Below are 17,098 nucleotides of genomic sequence, written 5' to 3' on the forward strand. Positions count from 1 at the left end.
GCTAGTTGGAGAAAGACGGAATAAGCATTTACAGTGCAAAATCCAGCAGGCAAATTTAACAGACTGTATCTGTAAAATGCAGAAATCAAAATTACATTATGGCTTCTGTTGTCTATTAGTAAATACAAAGGGATTACCTTCCAACATCCCTCAGTGGCACAGTTTGATAGTCTGAGGATGCAAATGCAAATTCACATTCTTATGAGTAAAAGCTGGACTGTTTTAACACTCAAGTTGTGACTGCCAGACTTCTGTTATTTAAAGGTACTGTTGTTGCTTCAACACTTGCATCAGCCATCCTTCCCAACTGTGAAAAATTAAAAAGTCAACAGGCCCTAAACACTTCTACTGGTGCCCCATAGTCTGAGGCTTTGGAAGAACACCCTCCCCACGCCACAAAAAAATAAAACTGAGTTTAAAAAAAAAAGAAAATTACATCTCTGAAAAAATAAGTGCACCACAGCTCTTATACCAGACAGTTTACATGTAGAATATTGTTACCTCATGGCTAATTACAAAATGCTGTTCTTTTTAAAATGAAAGTTTAGCTGAAAAAAGGGATTGCTGAAAGCAACTCAGAATCAACCTGCTTCAGCTATGCCATTCCACAAGCTAAGTCCATTTCCTCCAAGGATGCAAAGTACAAAAAGACAACCCACAGCAGATTTTCACAGCAAGTTAAACATACGATGAACTGCCATGCCAATGGCATCCTGCTGAAATATTACAGGACTTAGTTACACATTCCCAAGTCAAAAAAGAAGTGGTAAGACTGAAGAACCCATATATGCTATTGCCTATTACTACACCAACAACAGACCAAAGGCTCTGCCTCTGCTCTTCCTAGAGTTACAAAAGAAAAGAATCCCACAAAAATCCCAGAGCAAGCACTTGGATGCCTTTAGTGAACAACATCATGACCGACAATCATGAGTATGTTTCTGCAGTTTCTCACAACATCTCCTTAGATAAAGTCTGTAGCACAAAACCAATTTTCTTAACACAAAAGGCGTATAACAGATGACATCACATCACACTTTCTCAAGTCGAAGATTTCCTTAACCTAAAATATGGTCAGTAGCCTTGTAAATACATTCACTTTTGCAATATGACTTTAAACATTGTTTTAAAGTAGTCTAATTAAGCAGGTTCACACCACTAATCAACTTCTGCATGTTCCTGAACACTTTGGAGAATAAACAGTAATTACAGCATCATAGAAAGGGTCCAAGATCACTCCTTTGACTGCTGTTCAGAACAATCCAGAAATACACCATGTAAATTTAATTCCAGCTGGATACATTTGAGCCAACTCATTTGCAGTTCAGCCATAAGCAACAAAAAGGAAAAAAAAGCAAAACAAATATGGATGTATGAATAAGCATAAACATATGGGACCTAATACAAATCTAATCAAAGGACATAAGTAGTGTAAAATATGAGCATTAAGGTAATGTAACATTATGTAAACTTAAAAAAAGTAGCAATACATGCATTCATATAATAAAAGATACAAGTATAATTGGTAACTACTCCTTTTTCTATGCCTTTACTATTGAAATCCACTGTGTTAATTCATGATTCAGTCACATCAACACATCTAAAGAGTATTCCACACTACTTTGCAGCTAAAGATAAGCAAAGATCGCTACCACACACTGCAAACAGAACCATTTAGTCTTAAAATCTGCAAACATCATAGCACACAAAGCATGGGGTTTTTTCCTTCTTAAAATTAAGCATTTGGAATTCCAAGCTTATGAGGTACTATCTTCCTCTAAAACATACACCTGTTTTCTGACATGTAGAAGACCAGAGGTATCTGAAACTACACAAGTCATCCTAAAACACATAAACTAAACTCTAGTTTTTCATCAACTGCACAGAAAAAATTACTAACTCTGAATTACTGAAGACAAGTGCTTACCTTCAATCCTTTTCAAGGCCAACAGACAAGTATCCCGGCTTGGAAACTCAAATGGGTTATTACAGGTCCGAATGGTGTCACATTCACATTTCCCGTTGATTATGTTACAACCTGTTATAAGGTTTTCATTGCACGGCTCAAATCCAAGAAGCTGATCATCATCCCAGTTTTCATCTAAAATAAACAAACAAACTCGCTCACTATTGGATTTCAGCTGCAGTACATAAATTTCAGCTGCTTTGAAGTTGGGTGCGATTCACTTCAAGTTCAACGCAGTGCTAAACAGAAGGTAACATGAAAAAAAGAATGGATTAATCTGAACAGTGGGATTTGTTAAATACCATGTCTCACAGCTCTTCTACTGCCCATTTTGCTAAAGCAACTGGCATTGTTTACTTCCATCTGTATGAAAAACAAAGTCATCTCAGGAAAAGGCATAGCTGCAGTACAAATGAGTGCTAGTCTAACAGAAATAACTTTTGCAGATAGTAGAAGTTCTATTTATAATGGAAGTGAGAACATTGTACCGAATCTGCAGCTGTTACAGAAGTCAAAATTGAGTCAGAAAGAGAGCATTTTAAAAGATGATTAAAAAACACACCACATAGAATTCCCTCCACAGAGATAACTTTTTATTACAGAAAAGCTGCAAGATGCCAGGCCTCCAATTCCGTTATATGACCAAAAATGAGTTTTCCAGCAGTCCTGAATTATCATACATATTCTTGGAGAATTGATCAAGCACACAGCACTCCTTGCTGTCAAGGGTCTAGGGATAGTGCAGCCAGGATGAGTCTCTCTGCCTAAGTAACTGTTCCTTTTGAATTAACCCTGACAATTGCGCATAACTGGTGTTCCCACTGCACAACTGCCTGCCTCCCTTTTAGGAGGCTACTTGCAACAAGATGTATTTTTTTTCTCCATAAAGAGATACAAATCCAGTCAATCCAAAATTCCAAAACCAGTCCTACAATACCTAAGTTTCCTTAGGTCAAGTGCACGTACAGCAACATCCCACCAATTCACAAGTTTAACCAAGATAGAATCATAGAATGGCCTGGATTTGAAGGGACCTTCAAGACCATCCAGTTCCAACCCCCCTGACATGGGCAGGGACACCTTCTACTAGACCAGGTTGCTCAAAGCCCCATCCAGCCCAGCCTAGAACACTGCCAGGGCATCCACAACTTCTCTGGGCAACCTGTTACAGTGCCTCACCACCCTCACAGTAAAGAACTTCTTCCTAACATCAAGTCTAAGCCTATTCTCTTTCAGTTTTAAGCCATTCCCCCTTGTCCTATCAGACACTTTTTAAGCAAGATTGAAGAAACTAAATTAAACATTAGGTATTCTTCACTAGAGAATGCCAGATGTTTTACAGACAGACAAGCTTGGAAAATTAAGTGCTACAAAATAGTTGCACAGAGTCCACTGACTTCTAATAATGAACATAGGAAAAAATAGATATTCTTAATCTTTATACCCTTACACTCAACAGCAGCAGTCACGTTGGGCATTCTAAGTAGTTCACTCCTATTTTATTTACTATCAACAAGCAAGTTTCCAAAATAGATCCTACCAAGAAACACTCCAAAAAAGTTAAAATACCTTCCAGTTATGAAGGATAGGTTTCTTGTTGTTGTTGGGGTTATCAGAAGCTGTCCTCCAGTATGACAGCCCACAGCCAAATACAAAACTGTCATTCAGTAGACTGATGCTCAATAGAAGCCTAAAAACTAACAGCAAATAACAGTATATACACACATATGCTGAAGTTGACAAGTAAATTCTTTCCACTAATAGAAACATGCAGAGTATCTTCTAACCTCAAGTTTTTCCTGTTTTGGGGAAAATAAAACATCTAGAAAGAGCCATTTACCAATTTGGTACTGTACATGATCTATAGAAGTGTCAGAGCAGATTCTCACAGGTATATTTCTCCCTGCACAACCACTTGCCTAATAGAACTAATGAGTCAGCAAAGTACCCTGCTGACAAAAAGCACTGATAAACAGCAAAGACCATTTTAGACATGAAGATGGGAACCTCCATGGGAACCTCATGGCCCTTCTCCATAAAAATAGCAAAGAAGAGTAGTCACTAACCCCAGGAAGTAATCTTTTTCTATCATCCAATACAGCAACTGTATCAATGAAAGTCAGAGGAAGTGCAGAAGTTCCTGAAGAGAAACTATTAAAATTCTTTCAAAAGAAGATGCCTCTCCAGTAATGCTTGGGACATTCTCGTCATGAGGCCATACATACACGGGAAAAAAAAAAAAAAAAAAACAACCCTGAGAATTTGGAGAACAAGAACACATCCTGTTTTTGAGAAGCCGGAATATAGCCTGGACAATTTGTATTTTAGAAGGCACAGCAGTAATCCACATAACAAGAACAAAAGCTACACCTATGGTTCAAGACTGGCTGTTTCAAACTCTGCAACAGCAGGGACCACAGCTTCATCCAGATCAGTCTAACAGCCTTAAAGAAGTGCTTGTGTTGCTCCCTGTTTCTGACATGAACACTCCTCCTGTACTCCTGGGTGCAGGACAGGAGCCCAGAGGCAGTGCATGCACTCTCAGCCCTGCGCCTCCCAGGCCTGTGCAGTGCAGACTGGAAGGACACACAGACGGCGATGCTCTGCTGCTTTTCTAGCAAACCAGTTTAGAGCATTTGTGCTGCTTTGCCTTGTGGCATTTCAGCACTAGATCTTCTTAAGGCAGACAGATCAGCAGGATCTTGTCACATGAGAGCTGCCAACCCCACATAAGGTGGGACCCAGCTGGCACAGAAAGCAAAGTCATCCCTTACCTGCGGTAGAACACCTCAATGCAGATGCACTGCACACTGTGGCACCCTGACTCCCAGGACAGGTTAGTGGTTGGTACCACATCTGCCACCTCTCGTAAGTTTCCAGAAAAGGAGGTACACAGGAAGCACTTGGCCCAACAGTAAGTGCACCTAAAGTCTTCACTGCCCCACATCTCAAAAATTAGCTCAGTAGCCATTAAAGCCTTAATGAGAAGAGAAATCCCTCAGTAATACTTGTGCAGACTATACTTCTAACATGTTGAATCTTTAAACAAGCTATTTTTCATTACTTGGTGTGAATACAAAAAAGTTACATTCAGGCAGGAAGAATGCAAATCCAGTTTTAGCCTGCACATCTTCTAGCAGCTTACTTTTCACAGAAGTTTATTTAGAAACACGATTTCCATCAATGAAGGAGTAAACATGTAGCAAGAGCTTATTTTAGTTCAGTAAATCAGTGCCAAGTCTACCATGATTTTTCATGCAGACTAAAGACTGAGTCCTTTTCCTGGTTGATTTAGTCCTTTTATGAACAGAATTTCAAGGTCCTGTTAAATGAGTAATTGTTTACCACTTAGAATAAACTCTCAGAAGTCACATCAATATACGCAGAACAAAATTCTTTGGAATGAAAGGTACAACCACATGAAAGTACTCACAAGAGCTAAAGGGATGAATCCACCTCACTTCAAATCAAAGCTTTGGATACTTGATGCAAAGGCCTCCAGTGCTCTCATTGATGCAGATAAATGGTGGTCCAGTATAACCTGCTCGCTCCTTTAGAGGTCAGCAGTATGTCAACTGACAATGGAACGCTATCTTGTATGAAGCATATAACCTAGCCTCTATTACTCACAAAGATCATTATGTCCTGGGGACTACTCCAAAACCAAACTTTTACACACCAGTGATTTGGGACCTGGGACAGTTCATTAACTATTCCAGGCTGTATACATTTTCCTGCATGCTCTACTTGACCTCTATGGCTTCCTTTTCAGAAGGCTGTTCTTTCATGCCTACCTCTCAAATCTGGATGATGTGAAGAGAGAAACTGATGTAGTAGTTTGTGAAAGCTTTCTCTGCAAGCAGGGCCAACAAATCCCAAATATAAGAATCTAAGCCTCAAACCTTAGTATGCATATCCTATCCCCTAGCTGACTTCTAGGACACCTAAAAATATAAAAATCAAGTATGTATTTAACATTCTGGGGTTTTTAGAAGCAATTCAGCTGAAAAGCCGCCCAAGTAAACTATTAGTTTTCATTCAAACTGATCTTTGTTTAGCTGTGATTTTCACCACCTCATTATGCTGGCATGATCAGGTAAGGGCAAGAAATCAAAGGGCCACACTTTTTAGCTGTCCTGAGTTGTCACTGGACTCTTATTATACAGTCACTCAAGTACCTTTTGCACACAAGCCTCGAAGCAGTTCAAATGCTCCCAGCAGGCTCATAACTACAGCTTCAAAGTCATTTCTCTTTCAAATAATTTCTGTCTACATGCAGTTCCCCACTCTTTCTGACTCATTCAGGCAAGTTCCAGATAATAAAGTAGTCCTGCATTTACTCAGATCAAAGTTAAGTCTAGGACATAATACCTTTTCAATTCTTCTAACTGTGCTTTCATACCAAAATGAAGCCACAGGAAGGGAGACTTCACATTAATTCCAAACATTTTCCTTTTTTATCATTCATATAATCACTTGCTTTCTGCAAAGCAAATGTTTCAGCTTGCTAAAAATTCACATACTGCTCTGGGTTGCTGAACTCCCAAGTCCTGTCATAGCATGCATCTAAAGTAGGGAAGAGGATTAAGGCATTAACAAGTTGAACAAGAGGTCCTTAAACAGGTCTAGTCTGGAAATAGTCTGAGAATCGTGTCTCTGGTAAGCAGCATTCCATCACTTCTTCCATACTAAATCCTGCATACCAGCACTCACAACACAGCACCATGCAAGGCACGATGCTCACAATTGAAGCATTCATCTTCTTTGCCCAAAGAGCTGCCTGCATTTTTAGAAAAACATCATATTTAGAAACTAACTTTGAGCCTTACTTTCAAGGCACACAGTACCTCGCTATAGTTACATTTATTGTCCCCATTGGCAAAGGATCATCTCAAAACAGGTGCAAGCTAAAAGTACAAGGAAAGACCTTTTCAGAGACTCCTTCTCCACTGCTTAAATTTTTGCTTTCCCTTCAAGTTCTCAATTCCTTCTGCCTGCTACAGAAACTTCTCTTTTGTGTCCCAACCCTTCTCTTTCTTTCTGGACAGTTAATGAATATCAGCTACTGTTTGGAAAACACTATACTGCTCTCCTTCACAGTTTACAAAGATAATGCATCACCTCAAAACAGCAAGAAACACTGAAATGGTCACTAAAGTATCACTGATGAAGACCAATTCACAAGCATTTCACCCACAATAATCTTACGTTTACCACCCTACCCTTTGAACTGCAATTTAACTGGAGTGGATTGAGTCAACTCCCATAATTTACATTTAACTAAAGCATGTTACTCAGCTACTTCCGCCCCTTTTTTCAGCATCACAGGTAACTCTTAGGATGCTGAAAAGAGCAAAGACACCACAAAATGCATTGATGACCTGAAAGTAAAACTGTCCAAGTCACATCTCACAGACTTTTGCATCCTTTTAAATCCGCATTTGAAGACAAGAGAGAAGTAATCCTTACTGAGACTGGTACTGACTGCCCTCTGGGAACTGGGAAGTCGGGGGGGGGGGGAACTTTTCAGAAACTCCTCCATGACACTAGACTCCAGGTCTGAGCCCCACCACTCCAGAACACTGGCATACACAACAGCATTTTCAAATCAGTGGTATTCATTAAGATGGTATGAGACTCTGAAAGGATTCTAACTTGCTAAAATAAAAAAAGGAAATGCTTCTTGCCAGTACACTCTTTGAACAGGAAAAAAGAATGATGGAAAGGAAATTCATGTTTTGGAGCAGCTGAACAATAGAAATGACTAATCACCACTAAAGAATGCTTGAAACCCAGCCCCAGACCTTGAAAAGCAGCAGAAGGGAAGACTAGCCTTGAAGTGAGTTTGAGCTCATACACTGGCTTCAATCCTTTTCCTTCTTGCAACTTATTCCTCCACTGAAGTCATGAATCAAGGACTAGAGCCGGCAGAAACTTTTATGGTAAGACACACAGCTGAGAGTTTTGTGAGAAAGCATTTTTTTTTTTCCACATTTTGGAATGGTTCATTTTCCAAGACCAAATCTTCATGTGGAATGTACAGCAGTATAAAAGGGTTTTGCAGCTTCCTGAGAAAATTTCTAGTCAAAGCTAGAAAGCAGAACTGTACCATAACATTTAGATACCTCAAAAACACATACATGGAATGCTTGTCTCCAACCTGACTGCCTGCTTTATCTTAGCATGTATCTCAGGTGATCAAATCCCCAACAGAGTGAGAGATTTTCACTGCAGCAGCTCTTCACATGTCTGAAGACAGTTATTTCATACTAAGGAATGAAGAATGTATTTAAACAGATCAGCTTTCCAGTGAATTATCAGAAACTCCACAGAAGTCTTGAGGAAGGCAAGGAGATAAATGGAAATGTTAAGTGAAGCATGTGATGTGCACAATTACTGCAAGTTCTACTGTCGGGAATATTTTACCTCTCCAGGTACTCCCCTCTCCCTGCCTTTTTTTTGGGCAGGGGGAATCAAGGGACAGAGGGAGTGGGAAGGAGTGTGTTTTGTCTTGTTTTTTTATGACTTTCACTCTTAGGGCTCCTCACAGCAAAAGTAAACGGTACTTCCAAAAGCCTTCTTCCCCAAAGATGGTTTGAAATATTAAACCATGAGTTTTGAAGTCTGACGCCTACACATTTACACACCTGAAAAAAGACTTACAGGCAAATTATTTTAATCCAATGACCAGAACCATGTCTTGTTCGTAAATAGCTGACTGAAAATACTACACTGTGTCCCAGGATTTAATTGGTCAGAAAAAGCGTCTGCCAGTACTCTTGTGATTAGAACGAGCACAGACAGCGGTGTTTTAGCTGTCATAGCAGATTTTTCCTCTAGCTCTAGAAAACTCTTTACAAAAATAATTGCTAGAGCCTCAGAAAAGGGCCAAAGCTTCATATCCATTTTCCAAAGCAGTCTAAAATTCCAATTTTCTTTCTTTTTTTTTTTCCCAAGCCACACTCTGCACCCACACACTTCAGAAGCCTGCATGTACAGCAGCACGCATCAGCTTCACTGCAAACAAGTAGTTGGCTGGCAGCTTGCTGAAGCTGCTAGGCAGAGGCAAAGCTGACAGGAGTAGGAAAAGTTTTGTCAAAGACAAATTCTGGAACAGGGCCATGAGTAAAGCAACCTATACCAAGAACAGTCCACACTATTGTAAGAAATCTGATATCCTAAGTATTTTGCCACTTTGCCCCCCCAGACATTAATGCAGCACCACTGAACACAATTACAACATGTTTCAGAGGAATTACACCCCATTTCTTAGTCATAGAAGACTACAGGAAAAACTTTAGGCTGGATTTAGAATTACCCTCAAGGCTTCTTTTCTTTTTCTAAAACCTCACTTAGAGATAGACATCAAGTTTGGCATTTCTACTGTGAAAGCAGCACATATTACATCAGTGAGTATAACACCATTATCAGTATGACCCCAGCTTTTTATCAACAACCCATCAGTGAGGGGAAAAAATGCCTCCACACACACACATCCAGCCTTTCTGAAAAAATCTTGAGGAGAGTACAACACAGCCTGTAGCAAAACACTGAAATTTAATTCATTTCAAGGACAAATGACCCAACAGAAAGGGCTGTCTTAGATTCAGAAACATTACTCTTGCTAGACTTTTCACCAGTGGAAAAAAACCCAAAAAACAACAAACTCATCCAAGCAAACAAAAAAACCCCAACCAACAACTGAAGCCTAATGGTAGCTGTCTATATAAGACTTAAAGTCTAGGAAATAAGTAAGAACATGGGAATCGGTGCATGCCTATGAGCCAGTCAGTGCTTTTCCTCCTGCCCACAACCCTGTGCTCCCCAGTTCGTTTTCTTATTCAGTCTTAATAAAGACGTGCACACTCATGACCCACAAGGTGGTGGTAACATGATTTGCAGATTCTCCAGTTAAGTACCCAGTATACCCAGGGAGAGCTGCTGGGGACTAAGTATTGCCTCTGGTAAAGGTGTGAACTGCTTCCATTCTTCTCAAAACATTACTTCCCCAAAACAAGGCCAAACTAGTCTGTTTAGACAAGAGCACGCTCAGGGACTATTTTTAATCCTTACGCTTATGTGGAATTTAATCTAGACAGCCTCTATGCAAAGTTGTCTTCCCATCTTGTTTTATGTTGGTAAGTTTCTCCATCTACATAAGCTTTCTGTGTCAGTATCAGTCATTTTCCAAATTCCAGTATCGTCAGACACAACCGGTGTCACTCAAAGTGTCAGGCAAAACCCTGAGTTCATGATTTCCAAGTTTACATTCCCTGTGGATTAAATGCATTCTCAAATGAAAGCAGTTTATAAGTCACAAGAGATACTTAATAGGTCACCTCTACAAAGTATTTAATCCATTAAAACAGAGAAACGTTTGGTTATGTCTGCAAGGTCCTATAAACTTTACTTATTGAGATGAAAAATCCTTAACGGGGCACAAAGTAAGGAGGGGGAGAGGAAAGCATTTTTGAACCATATTAATGGGCTAATTATTGCATAATACACCTGTCAGTGAAATGACATTTTGGTTGAATAAGTACCAGGCAAGAAGTTAAATTATGCAAGAATCCTTGAATTAGCTAGAGGGTGCTTAAACCAGCAAAGATGCCATGGGGCAAGTTCGAAGGTAGTATAAAAAAATAAAAAGGAAAAAATCTGTATAAGCACCATGATTTTGGGGAACCCGGGGAAAAAAATCACTGTGTGGAAAAATTAACATAAGCAGAGGATGCTTATACAAAGTTTTAAAAACTAAAAATAAATAAAAAGAGAACGTTCCTCTTAGAGAAGTTAAAAAATTTAGTAATCCAGCCTATCTACAGTGAGATTTCTAGTTTTAAACTAACTGTGCTGATCCACAACAGCAAAACCATACCAATTCCTGCATCACATCTGTTAGACTTTTCCATTTAATTTTTGCTGAAATACTGGAAGCAAGTCTTTTCTAAAATTGAAACACGATGCCCAGAAACAGAGAGGAAACCATTTCCAAGTCAAATAAGCACCTGATCCAATTCAAATTCCATGCCACACTCAGAGTTACATGTTCTTACTGATGTTGAGATCTCAGCATTGATGGAATACAGGGTAGAAATAGCTTAGAAATTATCCAGTCTGTGTGTAAGAAGTCAGCATTCTCCTAATAAGTGTTTTTTGGGGGGGCAGGGAGGAGGAGTAGGGGAAGGGGACTGTTAAATCTGATCAAGACTAGCATATCAGAAGCTGAACATTCACCAAAGAACTACTTCTCATTTCAGTTTCACAACTTCAGTAATTTTTCTGACAATTTTCTTTTTTGACAACATGAATAATTTTTCCATTTGTCTCCCTGATTGTCTGGATTGCTGACAGCCTCTGAACGAAGTACTTGGACTGTCTTCACACCAACAACCATTGGTACACCACTTAATATTGATAAAGTCCCCAACCAGACCATCAGTTTTAACACTTGATGTTTCTGAAGGAAGTTCTCTGCACATACATGGACATGAGAACCATTTGGACATTTTCCCAGCCATTCACTACTTAACAAAGAAAAAAACCCAACCAAACAAAAAGTTTTTGGACTGTTCCAGTCCAAACAGACGTAAACAACTGGGTTACCCACATACAACTTCCAAATTACTTGAACTTCAGTAACTTGTACTAAAAGCAAAATACTGCCTGATCTTTAGGGGTCTGGACTACATCACAGGCAAGAAGCCAAGCATGTTGTACAGCAGTCTGTCTGCAGACAGAGCATCAAGTTGAGGGCTTTGTGTCCATTGACCCATTAGAAAGCACAGGACTGAAAACAACCGAAAACACGGTTCTGCAACAGAAGTTACAAGCATCAGCACTACTTATGATAAAAATACTATCAAGTCTATAAGCAAGTTGTTCTTACTTCAGTAAAGCACAGACAAACTCCATTAGCACACATGTAAACCAATGCCTGAACAAAACAAAAAACAAGCTTAGCTTTCCTCTTCCAAATTTTGAAAAAAAAAAAAAAAAAAAAGCTAGCCTTTCAAGGTTTAAATTCTTCCCATCAACTCCAGTTTCACCAAGCTTCGGTTACATACCATACACTGTGCCCTTATATATTTCTCAGGGAGGAAAACCTGGCAGACTTAAAGGTGGGGACAGAGACAATGGACACATCCAAGCTATCCCAGTTTGCTCCAACAAGGAGTCAGACAGACTGTAATGCTCCAAACTCCCAAAAAGATGCAGTTCAGTAAATGAGACTAGGACTAGCCACAGTAAGGAAAGCTTCTACCATCATCCTAGGAGATTAACACACATACTTCCCAATACTTGCCTAAAATCGGCTACAGCAACTTTCTCCTGGTCCCAAGAGAACTCCAGTTCAGAAGTTATGCACTAGGCAGACAAGCCTCAAGTATTCAAGGCAAGCCTTAAATTACCTACAGTAAGCAAAAAGAATACAGCAATAACTGTACCCCCCCCACCAAAAAAACCCCCAACCAACAACTAAAGCAAAAAACATACCCAAACCCCACTAAAACCAAAGCAACAAACCAAGACCAAACAAAACAATAGATATTATTGGTAAGCTAGTGGCACAGTAATATCTTCTTTCAATATCTACCTAGAAGCTAATTCATATGGAAGTATATTCTAAAGAGAAACTAAAACCACCATAAGACTAGCAGTTGTGTTAACTAAGCATTTCACATATATCACAAAAGCTTATGTTTCTGTTACACAGTTAAAAATAATTTCAGGTCATTTTCAGCTTTATATTATTTGCTATTGTCATGACTTCAGAGAGTTTAGCAAAGCAATCTAGGCCTCTTCATCTAATAGCACCAGAAACCAGGGAAGCATGGAAAAGGACAAGAGAGTCATCTCAAGAAATGCTTTCACAGAATAACCTAACTTCTTCGGCAGAGTTTTTTCAAGGCTCTCTGATCCCCTGGAAAGCCAGAGCCCTGCCCAGCTGCACTGCTGCAGTAGCCAAGGCTAAGATGGTTCTGGAGAATTCAGTCTAATTCAGTGGTGGTTCTAGGACCACCTTCAAAGGCAGAGAGCAAGGCAGTTCCTGCTTTGCATTAAAAATTTCTCAATCCTAAGAGCCTTTGGAAGGGGCTGTAGGGTCTCAACACCTCATTGAACCAATCCAGTAAAGGATGTTGTAAAGTCAACAGGGGCTGGAGGTGTGCAAAGTTTCTCAAGAATGCCCTTCAGGAGGTGTAGCCATCAGCACCAGGACCTCAGAATTATTATTTACTAAGAAGAGAACTGCATTCAGGAAAGGCATTTACCCACTTCAGGATAACGACACAAATGGAGCCTTAGAACTGCTTAGAAATGTGTATAGTTAAGGTGGTAAGATGAATGAGAACTTCCTTCAGGTTTTAGAATGATAAAGGAAAAAACCCCTCAGGATCAGCAACAGATTTCATTAATAAACAGTGCTTTAACAAAGAATACTCTATTTGTAATTTCAAAAAGAGAAGCTACCAATAACAGATGCCAGGGAGATTTATCTGTCAGGTGTTACAGAATTCATTTATGTCGAGTGCATTTAAATGCTAAAACCAAGTTAGCAGACAAGTATTTCTACCTGCTGCTATTCCAGCTCTCAAAGTCTTCTATCAGCACATGCTGACAGTCTGAAATAAGACAGGGATAAAGCTTCAAAAATGATACAAAAAGCCATGCTTATAACTGTAGCCAGTAGGGGTCATTTCAGTGTAAAAAATTGCAATGAAATAAAAAGCTAGAGACAGGAAGGAGAGTAAAAACATGAATTTCTACTCACACAGTTCTGCAAGACACTTCTATTTCCTCCTCCCTGGGCTGGGGAAGGAAAGGGTTTGCACTCCCAGTGCACAAGACAACAAAAAAAGTGCAGCCTTTATTCTGTTAAGGGATAAAGGCATGGCTTAATACCACTCACATCAGGCATCACCAGCCTAGCCTGTTGCATGTGTGCCTGTAAACTGCACAACTGTTTAGGTCATCACAATGAAAAAAACAGAGCTATTCAACCGCATATTAGTGATCAGAGGCAGTACAATCAGTACCCTTTTATCCTTGCTGCCACCTCATGTGCAAAACACGCACCATGAAGAACAACACATTACTTCTGTTTCTTAGAATGAGACAGTTTCCTGACAATTCACTAATAGGTATTCCAGGACTATTTATTAGTCTGACAGTTCAGCTTGGTTGCTTTTCACTTATGAGAATGAAAATTAAATAGATAACTCACCTATTTAATTTTCTTATTTTAACTTATCTCCCTTAGTTATAGTTAATAGATCGTTATCTCCCTCCTCTTTACCTCCCTCCCCTAGGACTATTCCTATAGGGACAGCTGGAACTAGTTTCTAACCACAACACTAATTGAAACACAATCTTGCCAACAAATGCTTCATACTATTTTCAACAGTAGATGGGACGTGTTATGAGTTGAACTACAGCAACGTACAGATTGCATCACTTCAAAGGAATGAAATACTCCTAAACTGCCAGAGATGTCCATATTGTGATACAGTACGGGAACTGGAACATTAAGGCCTTTAATGACTGTAGGCTTTTAGTTCCTTTAACCATCGAGAAGGGGGGAAGCTATTTTAGCTCAGCTTTTACTTGAAAACACACGATAGGAGAAACTCCTGCAAAACCAGGTAAGTTTTCAAAGTACCTTTGCTTGTACTTTTCTATTTACAAAAACTTTTCCAATACATATTAAAAATAAGAGACAACAGTAATGTATATATTCAGCAACACAGTCTCAACCAAGGTCTTAGAAACAGTTTAGGGTCATTTTAAAATGTTTAACAATCCATCTTTTAACCTGGAGCTCGTCCTCCCCAAGCATCAGCTCCCGAGGCTGATGGTATTGGTTCTAGCACAGGGGGGAACACACTGCCCGGCTCTGCTGTGGTTTGCAATTTATTTGTTACGGAGGCAAATGGAGTTTTAAACTAATAATGAGCGCCAGGACAAAGGTCAGCTGCCCACTAAAAATGACCGGCTTTAGCTTTCTTAAAATAGTGCATCATTTTAAATGCAAGTTTTTTGGACAGATGCAGCCTCACCAGCTCTCTGGACTTTCTACTGCCCTCTACCCGCCGAGAGGAGACCGCCACCGTCTCCTCTTCCAGAACTGTCGAAGCTCCCGCTCCGAGTCACATATACATTTATACATATCCCAAACTACTGCTTATTTTTAATCTCTTTAGAGCGCCATGTTTTCCATCAGCTTGGGGGAAAAGGCAACTGGAGGTACAAGAGAAAGAGAGACTAAAAATTTACCCCTGGCCTTTCATTGATTTGTAACATATATATATATATAAAATCTTAGTAACTCTATTAGATAAAAGCTGAAGGGGGGTGAACTCCTTTTGCATTTGATACCTATTCATCCTCTCACAAGCACACGGCAGGAAGCTGAAGTGACTTTGAGAGGAGTTCTGCCGTGGTTATTTCCCCCACCCGCTTGATGCTCCAGCAGGGAAAAAGACACCCCTTATCATTATATGCCGAGCAGGACAGGCAGAGAGATATTAAGTGACAGGAACAGGAAAGAAAACTTTGTAACAGACGATCAGTGTTTGTTGTTTCCTTACACAGGAGGGAATCCGGAACAGGCATCATGTGTGCACGACTGACCTCCGCCGATCTCCATCTGCCAAACCCGTACCGAGTCCTTTATCAAGGAATTTTAGCTGGGCATCAGTAGCTGATATAAGCTATTAGCAAACCAGTGACACGCTACGGAGAAGGGAGAATTGGTAGAACCTTAAAGTTCAGGGTAAGAAAATTAAGGGCCAAACTTCTAAGTAGGAGTTTGTGGGGTTTTTTAAGCAGGGAAGGTTACAAGACACGCTCGCAGATGGGACAGGCGGGCGGGCTGGAAGGGAAGGAGGGCGCACCAGCGCCTAAGACATCTTAGGTGCGCCCTCCTTCCTTTCCCGCCGCCCATCGGGCACCCCCACCCCAGGGGATGGATGGAGAGATAGATGGTGTCCCACCGCCTCTCACCTTCGCAGACGCCCACTTCGTACTCGGTGATGGAGTCTCCGTTTAGCGGCGGTCGTATGACACAGCGCAAGCCCCGGTCGCAAGCTCCGTGAAGCCCATAGACTCCCCCGCAGCTCTCGTTCCGCTGCCGAGCGCACATGAAACAGCAACCGCAGATCCCCAGCACGATGCTACCGGGGCAGCTCTTCGGTTCTTCGCATTTGGATTCGTCGCAGGGTAAGCAGACGAGAGCACGCGTCCCCGACTCGCCCAGCAGCAGGGCCAGCAGGAACAACCACCCCGCAGCCGCCAGGTGCCAGCTGCCGTCTCCGCCCGGGCGTCTCCTCCCCGCCGAGACCGCTGCCAGGTACATCCCAGCCGCCGCAGCCCGGCCTGGGCCGGGGGGAGCCTCTCGGAAGCCCCCTCGCCGGGCGGCGGACCCGAGCGTGCCGCGGCTCCTTCCCGCCGCCCCCGCCTCCGGCCCCCCGAGGAAAGTTTCTCTCTCGGCGGCGGCGGCCGCTTCAGCCAAACTTCTCCTGCGGGCTGCGGCTCCGCCCGCTGCCCCCTCCGGGAAGCGGCGTCCCTCAGTCCGTTCGTCCCTCGCCCGCCGGCTCCCGGTCCCGCGGCGCCGTCCGTGCGAGCGGCTGCGAGCGCGGCTGCGAGCGCGGCTGCGGCGGCGACGGCTGCTGGCTCTGCCCCCCTCGCGTCCCGAGTCCCGACTCGCCTCCTGCCTCACTCTCGCCCCGCTCCAAGTGCGCCCTCTGCCCTGCCCCCCATTGGGCGATGATCGCCTCCGCACCGCCCCAAGTGCCCGTCCGCGCCTCTCTCATTGGGCACTGCTGAGGCGGGCCCGCCTCCTCTCCTCCCGCCCCCCCCAGCCCCAGATCCTGGGGCTGGAAGAGGCGCAGCGGAGGCGACGAGCAGCCTGGGCCCCACAGCGGCCGCCGCCTCCGCCTCCCCCTGCACTTCCCCTCCCCCTCCCGGGGCTCCGCGCGCGGAGCGGAGCGGGGCGGCGGCGCCAGACCGCGGGGACGGGCTGGCGGCGGCCCGGGGGATACCGGGGGCGGGGAGGGAGAGGGCCCCACGAAGGGCGCAGCCCCTGCAGGGCGATGCTGCGGGGAGTCGTGAATGGGGCCTCGCCGTCCCCGG

The 17,098-nt window shown here is 42.3% G+C and overlaps 1 protein-coding gene across 2 annotated transcripts in view; it reads right to left on the reverse strand.

Annotated features, from left to right (window-relative positions):
* The window catches only part of CRIM1 (cysteine rich transmembrane BMP regulator 1), a 175,794-nt gene extending 159,117 nt beyond the window's left edge, over positions 1-16,677 (reverse strand). Inside the window, exons 1-2 of one of the 2 annotated variants that reach the window (XM_042022013.1) lie at positions 15,971-16,677; positions 1,928-2,101 (exon numbers count right to left, since the gene is read on the reverse strand). In XM_042022013.1, the coding sequence (XP_041877947.1) occupies positions 1,928-2,101; positions 15,971-16,322 (526 nt within the window). In that variant the 5' untranslated portion in view covers positions 16,323-16,677. Of the gene's footprint in view, positions 1-1,927; positions 2,104-15,970 lie in introns of those variants that run through there. The other variant, XM_042022015.1, reaches the window with a different exon arrangement.
* Positions 16,678-17,098: the final 421 nt, after the last annotated feature.

The sequence above is a fragment of the Corvus kubaryi genome, unplaced genomic scaffold (assembly GCF_017639235.1).
Source record: "Corvus kubaryi isolate FWS band 111438036 unplaced genomic scaffold, C.kubaryi_AGA036_p1.0 37184, whole genome shotgun sequence".
NCBI lineage: Eukaryota > Metazoa > Chordata > Aves > Passeriformes > Corvidae > Corvus > Corvus kubaryi.